The sequence below is a fragment of the Enhydra lutris genome, unplaced genomic scaffold (assembly GCF_002288905.1).
Source record: "Enhydra lutris kenyoni isolate GAN:26980312 unplaced genomic scaffold, ASM228890v2 scaffoldscaffold2, whole genome shotgun sequence".
Lineage (NCBI taxonomy): Eukaryota > Metazoa > Chordata > Mammalia > Carnivora > Mustelidae > Enhydra > Enhydra lutris.
Window position 1 is genome coordinate 39,501,246 of NW_019154086.1, and position 18,982 is coordinate 39,520,227.

General features: G+C 39.4%; 1 protein-coding gene across 1 annotated transcript in view; it reads left to right on the forward strand.

The window, feature by feature from the left end:
- Nucleotides 1-13,177: 13,177 nt before the first annotated feature.
- The window catches only part of LOC111151231 (ceruloplasmin-like), a 29,512-nt gene continuing 23,707 nt past the window's right edge, over nt 13,178-18,982 (forward strand). The window contains exons 1-5 of the mRNA XM_022509037.1: nt 13,178-13,332; nt 14,208-14,458; nt 15,877-16,089; nt 16,575-16,745; nt 17,583-17,825. Of these exons, the coding sequence (XP_022364745.1) occupies nt 13,178-13,332; nt 14,208-14,458; nt 15,877-16,089; nt 16,575-16,745; nt 17,583-17,825 (1,033 nt within the window). The remainder of the gene's footprint in view (nt 13,333-14,207; nt 14,459-15,876; nt 16,090-16,574; nt 16,746-17,582; nt 17,826-18,982) is intronic.

Genomic DNA, 18,982 nt, shown 5'->3' on the forward strand with positions numbered 1-18,982 from the left:
CCTGCAGCTCTAGAGAATCCATCAGGTCCACCATGGTGGAAATCTCTAGAAGTACAGATGCTGCCTGTCATGGGGAGTCTTTTGTTAGCTTCTCCGAACTGGAAAATGAGGTTCCTTGGAGCCTTTTGATGTTCTTGGCTATGATGGGGCAAATCTCACTGCTCTGCCTCTGAGTTCTAGGCCTACTCTTCACCTATTTTAGCAGAAGCAGTAGTACCCTAGGGGTAAAAGGGCAGGAAGATTGAAGAAAAACATTGGCAAGAATCTGGAGGCAGTTCCTGGTACCTTGGGTCAGTTTCTGTAATGCCATAAACCTTAAGAATGAGTTCTTTAGATCTGAAGATCTAAAAGGATGGCCAAGGGAAAGGATTAAGGCAGGCTCAGCGTTCAGGGGCCCAGATGAGGGTACTTGCATTAATTATAGGCTTTTCGGAGCTCAGTGATCAGAGATAGGGTTTGATCCCTTATGTTAGTAAGAGTTATAAGTGAGGGCACCTGAGTGGCTCATTCAATTAAGCATCTGCCTTCAACTCCAGTTCATGCTCCCAGGGTCCTGGAATCGAACCCAAATTGGGCTCCCTGCTCAGTAGAGAGTTGACTTCTCCCCCTGCCCCTCCTTGCCCCACTCCTGCTCTCTCTCTCTCTCTCTCAAATAAATAAATAAAATCTTAAAAAAAGAGAGAGACTTATGAATGAGTAATGGTAAAATCATTGAGTAAAAGTATGTTTAGGGAATAAGATGTTTAGTTGATCTCAAAAATCACCTTTGCAATTACTTACAGATTACAAAGAGAGAAAGATACTTTTTGAATGGAGATATCTGACATCACCTTCTCTAAGTGACCGAGTGTGGCAGACACGTCAGTGTTTCTCACTTTTCCCCTTGGTTCACCTGGTAGGGCTTCTGCAGATAGTTCAAGTACAGGCAGATGACTTTCTGCATTTCTCTACCTGAATATCTTCTCTGGGTTAGGAGCATGCTTGCACAGCACACGGGGAGGCCAGAAGTGCCTGGGAGTCAACAGCCCAGCAGTGACTTTCCTGTGTGTAAATTCCATAACTTCTTGTGTAATTTCCTTGCTCTTCGATAGGATAGTTCTGAGCAGGTATTATCCAGTTTCGCAAAGAATCCCCAGCCTGACTGAGCCCTAGCTACCCACAGCATTAACTCACTCACTTTTTGGCTTCTCTCTGTTCCCTGCTTCACTTCCCAGTGCCAATTAAATGTAAATGTTGTGGGACTTAAAAGTCATTGAAAGTAATGGGGAACTACTCAAATCACACACAAGGTCTTGACAAATAAGGATCTGGCAGAGGGAGGTTAGCAAATGTTTGAAGAAAAGTCAAAGGATTATGGTAGTTTAAATGTGTCAAAAGAATGATTTAAATATGATAGATTAAGAGATGTCCTTAGGCTTCCCTTCAATATTTAGGCTAAATGACCCTCTCTGTGAAAGTGCTACATATATCAGAAATGAAATGAAGGAGACTATGTTGTGCTCTCTTAAAGCTTTGTCAACAAAAATGATAAAATTGAAATCTAAGAGACATTTGATTTCCTTTTTCTACATCCTAAGATTTGGCGCAGATTCATAGGCCTAATCAAAATTGTGTTAAATATTAGATAAAACCATATGAAACTCATTTTTATAAATCAAAAAAGGAGGATTTCAATGGACATAAAATAAAATAAGCCTATTCTCTTAATTGGTTTCATTTCTAACAATAAAACCCTAATCAAGTATTTTATTTCTAGTTCCAAATGCATTTACTTTAGGTGGCCATGTTTCAGTAACAATGATCTATATTTGGGTTTACAATGTCATTTGGAGGGCAGAGGTGGAATTCATCTACCACTCGTAACACTGCTTCATTGGGAGAAAACTTCATCCTGAGGTTCAAAGAATGAATTACAACTTAATTTTTGCAACGAACCCACTTATTTTAGCCGATAGGAGCTAAAGAGTTGTGAATATGACATAGTTTAACTGTTTTAATAAGAAACACACTGGAATGTGCATATTCTAATGAATGTAGATATTCTTGAAGTCATCAATCTGGGAGATTACACAGATATTTTCACAATAAGATCATGGTTTCAAATAGTTGTTGAGTCTTCTCTACTGGTTGTCCTGAAATTCTGTGGCAATAATTTTTTTAAATACTTAAATTTATTTATTTGTAATTTTTTAAAATTTAAATTATATTAACATATAATGTATTACTAGTTTCAGAGATAGAGGTCAGTGATTTATCAGTCTTACATAATACTCAGTGCTCATTACATCACGTGCCCTCCTTAATGTCCATCGTCCAGTTATCCCATCCCCCCATGTCCCTCCCCTCCAGCAACCCTCAGTTTGTTTCCTATGATTGAGTCTTTTATGATTTGTCTCCCTCTCTGCTTTCATTTTATTTTATTTTTTCCTCTCCTCCCCTATGACCCTATGTTTTGTTTTGTAAGTTCCACATATGATTGAAATCATATGATAATTGTCTTTCTTTGAAGGACTTATTTCACTTAGCATAATGTCCTCTAGTTGCATCCACGTCATTGCAAATGACAAGATTTCATTTTTTTGATGGCTGAGTAGTATTCCATTGTATATACATACACCACCTCTTCTTTATCCATTCATGTGTCAAAAGACACCTTGGGGGAAAAAAAAGACACCTTGGCTCCTATCACAGTTTGGCTATTGTGGACATTGCTACTATAAACTTTGGGGTGCAGGTGCCCCTTCAGTCACTACATTGTATCTTTGGGGTGAATACCCAGTAGTGTAATTGCTGGGTTGTAGGGTAACTTTATTTTCAACTTTTTCAAGAACCTCCATATTGTTTTCCAGAGTGGCTGCACTAGTTTGCATTCCCAACAGTGTAAGAGGGCATCCTTGCCAACATCTGTTGTTTCTTTAGTGGTTAATTTAAGCTATTCTGACCCACTGTGAGGTAGTATCTCATTGTGGTTTGATTTATATTTCCCTGATGCCATGTGATGTTGAACATTTTTCATGTGTCTGTTGGCCATTTGGATGTCTTCTTTGGAGAAATGTCTGTTCGTGTCTTCTGCCCATTTCTTGATTGGATGATTTGTTCTTTGGGGGTTGAGTTTGATGAGTTCATTATAGACTTTGCATACTAACCCTTTATCTGATACGTCATTTGTAAATATCTTCTATTCTGTTGGTTGTCTTTTGGTTTTGTCCACTGTTACCTTGGATGTGCAAAAGCTTTTTATCTCGATGAAGTCCCAATAGTTCATTTTTGCCTTTGTTTCCCATGCCTTTGGAGACGTGTCTAGCAAGAAGTTGCTGCGGCCAAGGTCACAGAGGTCACTGCCTGTGTTCTCCTCTAGGATTTCGATGGATTCCTGTCTCACATTTAGGTATTTCATCCATTTTTGAACCTATTTTTGTGTATGGTGTAAGGAAATGGTCCAGTTTCATTCTTCTGTTTGTGGCTGTCCAATTTTCCCTACACCATTTGTTGAAGAGATTGCCTTTTTCCCTTTGGATATTCTTTACTGCCTCTAGTTGACCATAGAGTTGAGGGTCCATTTCTGGGCTCTCTATTCTCTTCCACTGATCTATGTGTCTGTTTTTGTGCCAGTACCATACTGTCATGATGATTATAATTCTGTAATAGAGCTTGAAGTCCAGAATTATGATGCCACCAGCTTTGGTTTTCTGTTTCAACATTCCTCTGGCTATTCTGGGTCTTTTCTGGTTCCATACAAATTTTAGGATTATTTATTCCAGCTCTGTGAAAAAAGTTGAGGTATTTTGATAGGGATTTCTTTGAATGTATGGATTGCTGTAGGTAGCATAGACATTTTAACAATATTTGTCCTACAAATCCAAGAGCATGGAATGTTTTTCCATTTCTTTGTGTCTTCCTCAGTTTCTTTCATGAGTGTTCTATAGTTTTCTGAGTTCAGATCCTTTGCCTCTTTGGTTTGGTTTATTCCTAGGTATCTTATGGTTTTTTGGTGCAATTGTAAATGGGGTCGATTCCTTGATTCACTTTCTTCTTCTTCATTGTTAGTGTGTAGAAATACAACTGACTTCTGTGCATTGATTTTATATCCCGCAACTCTGCTGAATTCCTGTATCAGTTCTAGCAATTTTTCAGTGGAGTCTTTTGGGTTTTCTACATGGAGTATCATGTCATCAGCGAAGAGCTAGAGTTTGGCTTCTTTGTTGGTTTAGATGGTTTTTATTTCTTTTTGTTGTCTGATTGCAGCATCTAGGAATTCCAGTACTGTGTTGAACAACAGTGGTGATAGTGGCCATCCGTGCATGTTTCTGACCTTAGGGGAAAAGCTTTCAGTTCCTCCCCATTGAGAATGATATTCCCTGGGGGTCTTTCATATGTGGCTTTTATGATATTGAGGTATGTTCCTTCTATCCCTATATTGTGAAGAGTTTAAATCAAGAAAAGATGCTCTATTTTGTCAAATGTTTTTTCTGCATCTATTGAGAGGATCGTATAGTTCTTATCCTCTCTTTTATGAATTTAGTGCATTATAGTGATTGATTTGCAATCGTTGAACCACCCTTGCAGTCTGTGGCAGTAATTTTTTAAATGTCTTTTAAATAGCAGCTGCTCATCCACTGATGACAGGTTGATTTTAGTAATGTGTTAAGTAAATAAGCCAGGCAATATATTTGAGAATACAAACAAGAAATAAAGTTTGTGTTTTCATCTGGCCATATTTTGTGTGTGACTCTACCATCAGCCACAGACATGCTTCACTCATTATACTGTCCTATTTTACAAATGTCATTGACCCCCTTAGTGACTGGCATAAGGCTGGGCACATAAAAACATCTCTGTAAGCATTAACTTTCAAAAAGTTGAAAATAGAGCTACCCTACAACCCAGAGATTACACTACTGGGTATTTACCCCAAAGATACAAATGTAGTGTTCCGAAGGGACACTCATAAGCATTATGAGTGTCATTCACATATACAGTGAAGTAAAAATGGCTCATAGTTGGTAAACTATGTTGGTAAACAAAAAGGGCAAAAAAATTTTTTTTCCAGTACAGTTTTCTATTAATCCTACCATTTTATATCCCAATATTTCCGGCCAGTTGAATATCTCTGAGCTGTACCAGACTCCCTCAGTCTCTCCTCCACAAAAGTCCCTGTTTTCTCCTAAAAGCAGGACTGGTGACTCTGCCAGTTTTGGTTAATCTGGCTATTCAAAATTCTGTTTTCTGTGAAGAACTTTGATTTACAAAATCACTGTTTGCTCATTCTTACAGATACTAGGGGAACTTGGATAGGAAGGATGAGCCAGCATTGTATTGTTATGGCAGGAAAAATAAAGTTTACTCATGCACAGTTGTGTGACATTTGCATTGGGAAATAGGAAGGAGCAACATTCCAAAGAATCTGCAATGTGGTGTTCACAGAGCTACTAGTTCCTGGTTCCATCAAGTCATTATTTTCTTACTTAGTCTGAAAACTTTCAGCAAAGTAGATAAAATAGTGAAGCAGAGTGACATTCGGGTTTGTGGATATGGAATGAACCTTTAAAATAATCTGGCACAACAGTCTGTAAGGAAGAGGAAAATGCTTGAAGTACTGAGAGGATAATCCGCTTTCCCAACAAAGCACATTGTTTGTAAACTTGAGCTTTGGAGCCCAAATACCTGGGTGTTCAAATTCTGGCTCTTTCACCACCTGTGCAACCGTGGGAGGGAGTCTTTTTTTTTTTTTTTTTTAATTTGTACAAGAGAAAGAGTGAGCACAAGCATGGGGAGGGGCATATAGAGAGGGAGAAGAAGTTTCCCCGCTGAGCAGGGAGCCCCATGTAGGGCTCTAGGTGGGTCTCAATCCCAGGACCCTGAAGTCATGACCTGAACTGAAGGCAGACACTTAACGAACTGAGCCACCCAGGCACCCCCTGGGCTGGAGTCTTGCCTTCTTCCTGCTTTAGTTGTCTCATTTCCAAGGTTATAGAGATTAAATGAGTTACACTCATAAAATACTTAACATACGGAAAGCACTCCAAAATTGTCATTAATGTTGCTGCTACTGTTTTTCTAGGTCACATAGCCAGTTTCAGGGTATCCTACCATGCATTCATTCAGCAAATATTCATTAGACACATACTTCATGCCAAACACTGTTCTAGGTGCTGCGGACACATCAACAACAACAAAAAAAACCAACAAAATTTTGTGTCCTTATGGAGCTTACATTTTAGTATAAAGAGACATACACACAAAAAAATTATAAACCTGATAAAGAAGATTGTATAATACATTGGAAGATACGTGCTGTGGACCAAAGGAAAAGTAGGAGGGAATCCCACGTGTTAGGGAGAAGAGAAGTAGAACAGGTGCTGCTATTAAAAGTAGATCTCATTGAGAGGGTGACATTTAAATTAAGACCTGGTGGAGATGAAGAAGGGAGCCATGAGAATACCAGAGGCGAAGTGTTCAGGCAGAGGGAAGAGTCAGTGGCAAAAGCCTTCTGTTGCAGATACGACTGGTAGGTCGGAGGAACAGCAAGGAGGCAAGCTTGGTTGGAGCAGAGAAGGCAGAGGAGAGAGGAGTGGAGATGGGAAAAAGGGGGTAATGGGAAGTGAAGTCATTAAGGAGCTTCGTTTTTTGTTTTTTGTTTTTTTCACAAGACACATTTATTATCTATTATCTGGAATATATATACTTAACTTTTTTTTAAAAAGATTTTATTTATTTATTTGACAGAGATCACAAGCAGGCAGAAAGGCAGGCAGAGAGAGGGGGAAGCAGGCTCCCCGCTGAGCAGAAAGCCCAACGCCGGGCTCGATCCCAGGACCCTGGGACCATGACCTGAGCTGAAGGCAGAGGCTTTAACCCACTGAGCCACCCAGGTGCCCCTTAACTTTTTTTAAAAAAATTTTTATTTATTTTTTAAATTTCTTTTCGGTATTCTGGAATCTTTGTTTATGCCCCACACCTAGTGCTCCATGCAATACGTGCCCTCCATTATACCCACCACCAGGCTCACCCAACCTTCCACCCCTGCCCCTCCAAAATCCTCAGATTGTTTTTCAGAGTCCACAGTCTCTCATGGTTCGTTTCCCCCTCCAATTTCCCCCAACTCCTTTCTCCTCTCCATCTCCCCAGGTCTTCCGTGTTATTTCTTATGCTCCACAAATAAGTGAAACCATGTGATAATTGACTCTCTCTGCTTGACTTATTTCACTCAGCATAATCTCTTCCAGTCCTGTCCATGTTGATACAAAAGTTGGATATTCATCCTTTCTGATGGAGGCATAATACTCCGTAGTATATATGGAACACATCTTCCTTACCCATTTGTCCATTGAAAGGCATCTTGGTTCTTTCCACAGTTTGGCAACTGTGGCCATTGCTGCTATGAACATTGGGGTACAGACGGTCATTGCTGCTATGAACATTGGGGTACAGATGGCCCTTCTTTTCACTACATCTGTATCTTTGGGGTAAGTACCCAGTAGTGTAATTGCAGCATCATGGGGAAACTCTATTTTTAATTGCTTGAGGAATCTCTACACTGTTCTCCAAAGTGGCTGCACCAAGTTGCATTCCCACCAACAGTGTAAGTGTAAGAGTTTCCCCTTTCTCCACATCCTCTCCAACACACGTTGTTTACTGTCTTGTTAATTTTGGCCATTCTAACGGGTGTAAGGTGGTATCTCAATGTGGTTTTGATTTGAATCTCCCTGATGGCTAGCGATGATGAACATTTTTTCATGTGTCTGTTAGCCATTAAGGAGCTTTGAAAGTCATAGAAGGGATCTTACACTTCAGGAAATAGGGAGCCATTGCAAGATCTTCAGAAGAGGAATGACCTGATGGCATTTATATTTTAAAGGGTCACTCAGGCTCCTCTGTTAAGAACAGACTGGAGGGGGGCAAGAGTAGAAGCAGAGTAACTATTTAGGAGGCTCCTACAGTTCCCTAGGGGGATGCAATTGTGGCTTGAACCAGGGTAGTATCAGTAGAAGTGGTGAGAAGTGGCTGGATTTTAGGTTATACTTTGAACTGGTGACAGACAGGTTGTAAAATGTGAGAAAGAGAGGAGCTAAGGATGAATCCAGCATTTTTGACCTGGCTTTATTCAAAGACTGGAGGTGCCATTAACTGAGATGAAGAAGGTGTGAATGGAATGAATGGCTTTAGCAGAATAAGCAAGATCAGTCCAGTTTTATAATTCTTATTCTTGTTTCTCTGTTGAGAAGATATTTTCTTCCTCCTAGCTTCTTTCAAGATTTTCTGTCTAGATTTGGTCTTCTGTAGTTTAATATGATATGCTTAAGTAAAGGGTTTTGTTTTTGTTTTTTGGTATCTATTCCAGCAATTGTTCTCTGCACTGCTCAAATTTGTAGTTTGGTATTTGTCTCTAATTTTGGAAAGTTCTTGGTCCTTATTACTTCAAATATTTATTTTACTCATTTCTTTCATTCTTCTCCTTCTGGCATTCTAATTTTGTCATATCTTCTGAAATTATCCCGTAGTCCAAGATATTCTGTGTGTGTATGTTGTTTGTTTTTTTGTTTTCATTCTTTTTTCTCTTTGCATTTCACTTTCGGAAATTTCTATAGACTGTTCTTTAAGCTCACTGATTCTTTCCTTGACTGTGTCCAGTCTAATGAAGCATCAGAAGCACCTTTATTCTTGTTCCAGTGTTTTTGGTTTCTAGCATTTTCTTTTGATTCCTTCTCTTAGAATTTTCATCTCCCCACTTGCATTACTTCTTTAATAGGTTTAAGAAAAGTCATTGACTTCCAGTTTGTCCAGTGCTTCTTGTTATAAGGATGGCAGTGATGACTTCCAAGGTCTCTTAACATGCTGGAGTTAAGAATGAAAGTCTTAGAAGTTCATATTTGGGCATGTTGAGTTTGGGGTGTCTATTAGATTGTTGTTACCAAAATTATGGTTCATGGACCTGCGACACTGGCATCGTTAGGGATCCAGCACAGAAATACAGAATATTGGGCTCCACCTCAGACCTATAGACTCAGAATTTGCATTTTGAAAAACTCTCAGATTTTTCTAGGGATTCATCCACATGTAAATGTTCGTGAAGTGCTGTACTAAACAGCTAAGTGAAGATGTCGAGTAGATCACCATATACACTGGAATTAGGCAGAGAGGTCTGGGTTGGAGACATAAATTTCTGAATTTTTGTCATGTTGATAATATTTTAATAGTAGCCACTTTATGGATTTTTTTTTCCTAAGGGAAATTAGTGTCAATGCACTCTAACCAAACCACAGTAATACACCTGTAACTGAATAAATTGTATTTATTGTTTGTTGTAATGAAAGACAACACATACCATGGAGAACCACGGGCATCTTGGAAAGAAGGTGCTACAAAGCATTGACAGGATCAGTACTTATATTAGGTGATTTGAGAGATGTTAAGGAAGCAGGGCTTTGCTCAGGATTGGATGCAGTAGGGTCAATTCTATGATTGGATGTCTTAAATCTTATCTATAAGTCAGGAGGAATGAAGCAGATCTAAAGTTATAATTGGTGAAGAAACATCAGTCAGTTATAGCCAGGATAAGGGAATGCTTGGTTATTTTAAAGGTTTGGACAATGTTTATGCTCCCCCTGTGTGTTCAGACATTATTTTGGAGTGTACATTATTTTTGTCTTGATTCACTGTAGTCACAGCGATGTAGTCTGATGTTAGAGTTCTGGAAATTTTATGTGCAATAGGAGAAAAACACCAAGGTCTAACTGTGAGTCCCAGGACAAGGCCCAACTGATACTATCAGGCCAGCTCCAAATATCAGGGCCTGCTTTTCTCTTTCCTCTTGGTTCTCAACACTTCCCACTCTTTTCTTCTATGCCTTGTTTTGTGGGCATCTGGTCCCTCATGGAGTCTACACCATACTGTAAAGATTGAAGTTTACATAGTTCCAACCTGATAAGGACACAGGGCTCTAGCCTAAGTGTACCTATCTGCCCCAGCTGCCAACTGCTCTACTTATTTAAACTCCTGATCCCAGAGTTGCCCAGAGTAACAGGTGGGGAGTTTAGTAGTAAAAACATCGACCAGGCTTTAAGATCTGGGTTCAAATTTGACAATAACCCCAACTTGCTTTGGTCAGTTCTTTAGAACCCCGGAGTTCTAGTTTCCTCAACTATCAAAAGAGCTTAATGAAATTCCCTTTCAGGATTTGCTGACACAGTTAGAGTTACAGTTTAGAAACTGACTAAGGACGATCTGACTGTCAACAAATAGTGATTATTGGCAGAAGAAACAGAAAGAATGGAAATGAATGTAAATGTTACTAACATCTTCCCCATTGTCCTTAAACTCCCCAACCTGCCCCCATATCATTTATATCCCATTGGTCTGCCTTGTTGGAAATACAATTAGAGTTATATATTCTGAGCAAAACTTAGCCTTTATTGATAATATAGAAGTATAAACACTTAAATTATGGAAGCCAATTAATAAGATCACATGGAAGAAACATTTGACTTAGAAGCCAGGGATTTCTGTTTGAACCCTGACACCATAACTTGGAAGTGTGCATCATGCAGTGAGTTACTAGACCTTCTGAGCTTTAGCTACTTCATGTATTAAGCAGATGTAAGAGCTGGGGTGAGGGAGAGTGTTTTGAAGATTACATTTTGAAGAATAATTTCTTAAAGGTATTTTTATATATTGTAAAGCTTTTTTGCAAACATAAGATGCTGGTATCACTTGATCCTTATGCATATTTTCATGTGCTCCATTTCTTCTTAAATAATTTTCAGCTGTGGAATGGAAAAACCAGGAAGGAATCCAAATTTTCCTCCAAGGTGTTTGAGCTTACACCTTTGGGCCAAATTCAACAAATCTTAGCAAAGTAAGTTGCCTCATGGTCTTGGGCTACAAACCAAGAATATAGCCAAATAATGGTGACTAACTTCAAATACAGCTGTACCAAAAGACGGATCTATTGAGGTCTATGCAGGAAGGGAAGGACAGAAATTGTCAACTTTCCAAGCCATAAAATATAATATGACCTAAGAAAAAGTGCTTCTTTCCAATCTTACCCATCCTCCTCCCATCCCCCACACAAAGCCATTTTCCCTAGTCATTTCTTGAGAAGAAAAACAAACAATGAATGTTTACCAACACAATTTTCATTGTCTTTGGGGGAGGATGCTTAACTCTCTTTGGTAGGCTAGAAGGTAAGTCCTCCCAGCAGCCAGGAGCTTTAACTGTTATTACCTTTGTGTTACAGTTAAGGGGACTTGGGTTCAGAATGATAACACAACTTATCCCAAATCACATAGTTGGTATATGGTGGAGTTGGGAAATGAGGGTACCTCTGTTTGTTTTAAATACACTAGACTTAGCACTTCTTGAGGTGCTTACTAAGTAAAAAGAAAAAAAAAAAAGGCAGCTGAATGGGTTTTCAATTATCCACATTCCAGAGTAAAATTAATGTCTCTGGGAAGATGAGGAAGGAAGTCACAGAATTTCAGGATAAAGGTATACTGGAAAGCCCATTTAAGGAATCCTGCCCCCTGTCTGATGAGTGGTGTCTTTCGCAGCTCCTGTTCTAGGCTACAGTGAAAGGGAAGGTCCTAAGGTTCTTCCATATACTGAGCTAAATTTGTAAGACTTAAGCTTCCAACTATTCCAACCCATGGGTCTCCTCCTTGAGGCCAGAGAGCCCATCTCTGACCCCTCTCTCTGTGAGAGCCATCAGGTCTGATGTGGGTCTGCTCCCCGACCCTTTCCACTGTTTCCCCAACGGTGCCACTTGTGAAACCCTTCCTTGTCTTGATTTTCCTGTGGACAGTTTTTCCACACACCGAGGTCCCTCTAGGCCTAGCTTTTCTGAATTCCTTCCAACATCTGCTGGTGACATTAAAACCTGTCAAAGCAGTGGACTGTTTACCCAACTTGTTATTAAAACTCACCTATGAGTTATACAATTGCCCTGCTTTAATATTTCTAAGTGTGGGTTTCCAAACCTAAATCCGAATGTCACTCTGTTGAAGGTCATTGTGGTTTTCCAGTTGTAAAGTCTCAAACAAGATCTAATGGTAATAGATATCCAAATATGTAATGAAATGCAAATCCGTGACAAAGACTCCTGTTCCTTTCCTTACTATAACTATAGCCAAAGGACTCTATTTGTTCCAAAAAATTTTACATTTATTCCTTGACATTTCTAGAAGATACACAAAATAAAAACAAGTAATCTTTAGGATTTATAATCTAAGGACAAGTAGAGAAAATACATGAAAATTTTAAACACCAGTACCAAACTGTGCAGTTAATTGCCAGGTCTGGATACAGCCTGCTGAATTCAGAAAGAGAGAGGGATCTATAGGCTGATTTAATCAGGGAGGTCTTCACTGAGGAGGTAAAGTTCCAGGAGGCTTGAAAAATGGGGACAATTTGGATAAGTTCTGTCCCTAATAAGTCAACTTCCCAGGGGAATGGGTCCTGTATGTGAATTATGGAGATGAACTTGGAATATCAGATTGAGGGCTAGATTATGGATAGTCTTAAATTTCAAGAAATTTGAGAATAACTTACAGTATTAAATGACAAGGAATTTAAATTAACATCTAGAGGGGCGCCTGGGTGGCTCAGTGGGTTGAGCCTCTGCCTTCGGCTCCGCTCATGATCTCAGGGTCCTGGGATCGAGCCCTGCACCGGGCTCTCTGCTCAGCAGGGAGCCTGCTTCCTCCTCTCTCTGCCTGCCTCTCTGCCTATTTGTGATCTCTGTCTGTCAAATAAATAAATAAAATCTTTAAAAAAAATTAACATCTAGAGTAAGAAATTACTAAAGTTAACATATAATGAAGAATCTGGGAGAATGTGGAGACTGGAGAATAAACTGGAGATGATTCCTATAACCTAGGGATAGCTAATAATTGTCAGAGGATGATGGGTGATCTGGTAGCCCATCTACCCAGTAATTCAAGCAAGCTCTAATGCTGGCAAAGCATAATATTCTCTGTGGGTTGTGCAACATTTCCCTCAGCCTGACTAATGAAAACTAGATGCATTTGGAATGGAAGTGAGGTATGTGTAGATGAAACACATGTTGGGCTCTTACGCAATTCTGACTTATGTAAATTGACACAAATAAAGGAAGAAAGCCTGGATTATAAAAGAAAGACAGGCATCACTCACTTAGAGTCTCCAGGCTTAGGATTTGAAAATGAAGGCCCTTTTACCATTAATCTTTCTGGGTTTTGTTAGTTCTCCAGGTTGGGCAAAAGATAGGCACTACAATATAGGCATTAAAGAAACCACTTGGAACTATGCTCCTACTGGTAAAAATATGCTCAATGGGAAGCCTTTTTCAGAAGATCAGTAAGTAATACCTTTGTAATGAAAAAGTTACTATCAGAAACAAAAGTCAGTAATTGTTCTTCACCCATAAAATGCTAATGAAGAATTTCCAACCATTGACCCTTTAAGGGCACATTTGGTATTAAAACTGCTTCCTTCGTTTTCTTGTAAGCATGGCATGGAAGACGGATATTGATAGAAATCAGGATTTATTCCTGCTTATAATTGTTGCCACTCTTGCCAACATGGCACAGTATTTCAAGGATCATCTCTAATTCTGTGTTTATCATCAGTTTTGTTTGTGTGGCATTTGAGACAGAAAACAACACTTTTCCTTCCGATATGGAAGGTATGGCAGAGATTCTAAAATTGTAGCTGTGTTCTTGATTTCTCTTTTCAAGTAATTAGGAGGGAGAGAGCTAGTGGTTATGCATGGGGGTTTGGATTTGCCATGTTTGTTGGCCAAAAGGACCCTAAGTCTACCAGCAAATGCACAAATCCATTTAAATGGATAAATAATTCTAAGTCATCGGGATCGATGTAATGCTTGAGATTTAAAGAGACCTTCACGTAGGGTTAGAAGCCTTTTTTGTGGCTCAGTATGAAGAGTTTGGTAAGTCTTGTAAACCAAAATGCCACGTATATTACTTGCTACACTTGCATTTAATCGCTTCGTCACAGACTCAGACGCTCTCCTTGCCTATACCTCCTTTTTTGATTCCCTTCACATTTTCTCCAGTGTCTGAGTTTTGTCCTTCGAAATCAGGCTGTAAGGTTTCTTACTTCTAGTTTCAATTGACTTAACATTTTTTTTTCTTTCCTCTCAAACTTTATTAAAGTTCTCTCTTTTTGTTTCTTTGTGCTTTTTGTTTTGTTTTGTTTTGTTTTGTTTACAGAGAGTTTGAGTCCCATAAATATCTGCAACGGAGTCAAGACAGGATAGGATCTGTCTATAAGAAGGCTTTGTATTTTCAGTATACTGATGACACATTCCAAACAATCATTGGAAAACCATCCTGGCTGGGATTTTTAGGGCCGATAATTAAGGCAGAGACTGGAGACATGGTTTATGTTCACGTAAAAAATTTTGCTTCAAGAATGTATAGTTTCCATCCTCATGGACTTACCTACTCTAAAGAAAATGAAGGTAAGTGAATCCTTACATTTCCGAGCTGTTGCTTATGGGAAGTATGAGCTCAGGGAAAGCAGGGTAATTATCAACTGGGAGTAGTTTGGGGTGGATGTAGACTGTTTATATCCAGTCTTTTTTCAATTTCTCATCTTAAGTGCCCACCCTTGTGCAATTCTTAGGAAAGAAAACACACTTTTCACTCACAGTAATAATAATAATAATAATACAAACTAATGTACATTCATGACGTAATAGAGAAAACATGGGTCACATTCATTTACATTTATTTATTTAGGTAGGAGATACTCATGAGCAAATGTTAGGTTGGCAGAAGTACTATTCTACCCCCACCTCCTTTCATTTCCTGATGGATGAGGATTAGCATCTTGAAAAAAACACTGACAAGAAAAATCGTTATTGGGAATAGTGATGCCCATAACAACTGCCTGAGTGGCTTGGTTGTTGAAAATCTGCCATCTGCCTTCGGCTCAGGTCATGATCCCAGGGTCCTGGGATGGAGCCCTGCATTGAGCTCCCTGCTCAGCAGGAAGCCTGCCTCTCCCTCTCCCACTCCTCCTGCCTGTGTTCCCTCTCTTGGTGTGTCTCTCTCTGTCAAATAAGTAAATAAAATATTAAAAAAAAATTATTATTTCTCAGACAGCATCTTGTCTCCTACACATCTACACTCACAACTGCCTAGTGGTGTTAGAAAAAGGAAGGGAAGAAAAAACCCAACAAATAAGGTTTTATGTTCACGATTGGAGTGCAGGGGGTGTGGGGTGTTACTGGAAGATTGGAAGGTGGGTAAATATGAGATGTTGGCCATGCTTCAAAATCTTCTATTGAATGTAGGACATTTATTCATAGTTATGAGGACTCCGGCCTCAAGAGATAAAGATCTGAGGCAAAAATTCTAGGAAAAGAAGAAAGAAAGAAGAGAAAGGCTCCAGATTCAGAACTGGGGTAATAGCTTAGGGTAATGTAAGCTAAGGGAGGGCCACTCTTGGGGCTCCAGTGATCTACTTGGAGGACACATGGATGCCTCTTAATGCCTCATGGATGCCCTCTTGATGCTCCAAGTCTGAAGAAAATGTGGAAGGCCTCTCAGAAGCCTAGATTTCTATATCTGAGGTCTAGGCATATAGTAAATACACAGTAAATATTTTTGGAATCCATCAATAATGGTAATAATAATCTGCAGTAATACTATCTCATTCCAGTTTAGTCTAGAAACTAGACAAGCTGGGTATTCAAGTGGAAGCCAGCTGAGGAAGAAGAGACAGGAGTCAGGAAAGAGGAGGGGAGAAATGCACACTTGATTCCAAAACTAGAAATTAACGTACATTTATGACTTACTAGAGAAAACATGAGTCGCATTCAAAATAGTGCTGCCCAATGGTTACTGTGACCACAGTGTGGATTATGTTTTCTAGGTGCTCTCTATCCTGATAATACTACGAGCCAGCAAAAGGAAGATGACCGTCTGCAACCAGGGGCACAATATACTTACAAGTGGTATGTAGAAGAAAAGCAGGGGCCTGGCCCCAATGACAGTAACTGTGTGACAAGAATTTACCACTCCCACGTAGACACTCCAAGAGACGTGCCTTCGGGTCTTGTTGGACCAATTCTGACTTGCAAAAGAGGTAACATATTTTTAAAATCTCATTGTAGCAACAGAACCAGAATAAGCGGGCTCTCCCCTGCTCTTTAGTGGAATTTTTCTATCAAATGAGCTCCCCTTTCCTCCCTTGACCTTGATTCTTGGGTCAAGTAAGTAAATTGCCCTCTCAGATTCCGAGCACTAGATGGCGGTGGTGAGTCCAATGCCTCGGTTCAAGTCCAGTGATGCAGATTGGTCACTAGATGGTAGTCAAACTCAGCAAACTTCACTTGAGCCACCTTTTCACAAAATGACTGACCCCTTTCTCCTACAGAAAAGTGTTGAATCTGCAGGGTCGAAGAAAGTAGGAAGATGAGAGGCTGTCTGCTTGTTCCTTGCATGCTTTGTTCCTTAGAGTTCTGTCTGTAGGTGTGCGAGATTAGGATGAATCAGTTAGAATTCCCAGTTTATTTTATGGCAAAAAATAATTATTGCAAAGAGCAAGTTTTGTTGTTCTTTATGTTTCAGGCACCCTGGATGGAGACACCGAAAAAGACATCGACAGGTCTTATGTTTTGATGTTTTCCATAACTGATGAAAACAAAAGCTGGTATATAGATGATAATATTAATACATATACTGAACCTGACAAAGTTAACACTAGCGATTCTGACTTCCAGGACAGCAACCTGATGCCCTGTAAGATTAAAGAAAGTTTTCTTATTCCCCATATGCTATAATTCTAACTTCAGTGATTCTAGTTACTAATTTCCTTCTGTTCAAGTCTGTGTGCTTGAGTTTACATTTTCCAGTTTTTCACTCAAAGTACGCTGGTTGATGTGCAAGGCATGCAGTAAATCTTGCTGGTTGGCAAAGTTTCAAAACGTGAAAAGTTAGGGAAATGCATTTGTTTTCTAAAGTCTGATCTTGATCCAAAGTAGATGGTAAAACAGGCAAGATATCACTTTAAGGTAATAAAATATTATGGAAGAACAAAAACATAACTGACCAGGTATTTTATGAAAACGTGTTCTCCCCCCCCCCCCCCCCCAAAAAAAAAGAATGTGTTTCTACATAAAATTTTTTAGGAGAGATACGATCATTCTCTCAGTCACGCATTCTTGTTTTCTTCTTTCCGGGACTTAGCTTCTTTTTATTCTTTTCCCCTCGTCACTGACCCCTGTTCTTCAGCTCACCTTTCCTCCTCTTACCTGTAATTCTTTGTGCTCCTGACACTTTTGATTATATACAATATTTATGGCCTTTTTGTGTGTGAAACACCAATCAAATCCCATGTTAGAATCTGCTTGAGAATAAAGCGGACACTGTGAGGTTTGTGTAGTGAGGAAATGCACAGAATGTATAGCATATGGTCCTCATCTACCATGTGTGAGAGATCAGTGCATGTTTGTTTTCTTGGCTCAGTCAGCATGGCATGCAACTCTTGCTGTCGGGGTCATGGGTTCAACCCCTGTGTTGGGGGTAGGGTTTACTTAAAAGATAAATAAATAAAATAAAACATACATTTGTTTTCAGCAATAAACGGATACATGTATGGAAATCTGCCCAATCTCACCATGTGTGCTGAGGACAAGGTCAAGTGGTATTTTGTGGGCATGGGTGGTGTATTGGACATACACCCCATCTACCTGCATGGACAGACTCTGATATCTCGTAATCACAGAAAGGACACCATTACGGTCTTCCCTGCCTCGCTGGAAGATGCCTTCATGGTGGCCAAGGGCCCTGGAGAGTGGCAGCTGGGATGTCAGATACAAGGTAGGGATTTGTGACCTTTACATAATACAGGGTCAGAGAATTTTCAAGGTTGCAACCCCTCACAGATGCCTTCTCTTCCAAATGGAGAAACTGATTTCTAGGGAGGTGATGGGATTGCCTTTTGGGAAGGTAGTGTGACAAGATCAGAACTGGAATTAACTCCAATTAACTCCACAATAATGAACATTTGTAGGTATATAGGGGTGTTTCGTTTTGTTTGTCAAAAAACTTTTATATTTGTTAGCCAGAGAACCTTATAAAAAGCCTGAATGGCACAGTAAGGACTATTACTGTTTGTTTTTTAGTTGAGGAAACAAGTTTTAAGAGGTTAAAACACTTGTCCAAAACCTTATAAGAAGAATTGCCAGGAATATTGTGGGACTATATGTTACTAACCCAGAACTCAGGAGACCTCTGTATTTCCATTTATTTCCCTCTTTAATCACAGCCTCCAATGAATCATACAATGGCCAGTTATGAAGTCATTAATCTTTTCTATACTTAAATATGACCAAACTCTACCTACCATGCAAATGTTTTCTCTTACCTTTCAATCAAAAAACATGATTATTAGAACTGAAGAATGTAACTTTTCTTATTTTGTACAAAACTGGGGTTTACTTCTGTGATCAAACCTGTCTTCCACGTCCCATACTTTGGTTAGAATCATGCTTCCCCTAGTCACTGAAATAACTACACAGCAAGTATGTATCAGGATTTCCTATGTGCTGGGGCCCTCAAGGGCTCTGGGGAAAAAGGAGAACCACTCGCAGCTACTGCAACTCGAGGACTGAATTTAATGGTAAAAAGTTTCTCACTTAGAAAGGAATATCATTTTCAGGTGACAGTGTACACTCAGTCCCACTCTCCCTATTTACTGACTTTGCAGATGGTGCCTTCAAGCCTGATCTGGCCCTCAGCTCTGTGGAAAGAATAGGGTCAGCCCTAGGCACAACTGAGAAGCTTCTGAGGTTCCTCGGCTGATTTGATTGTCTCCATAGCTTTCTCCTGTGTCCCGTGTCCTAGAGTGGGGTGTGGTTTTCAAAATTTACTTCCACTCTTTTTAAAATTTGTATTTAAAATTTTTTAATTTAAAATTTATTAAAAATTTTATTTGATTTTTTTTAGTAATTACAAGAATACATGAACAGACTTTG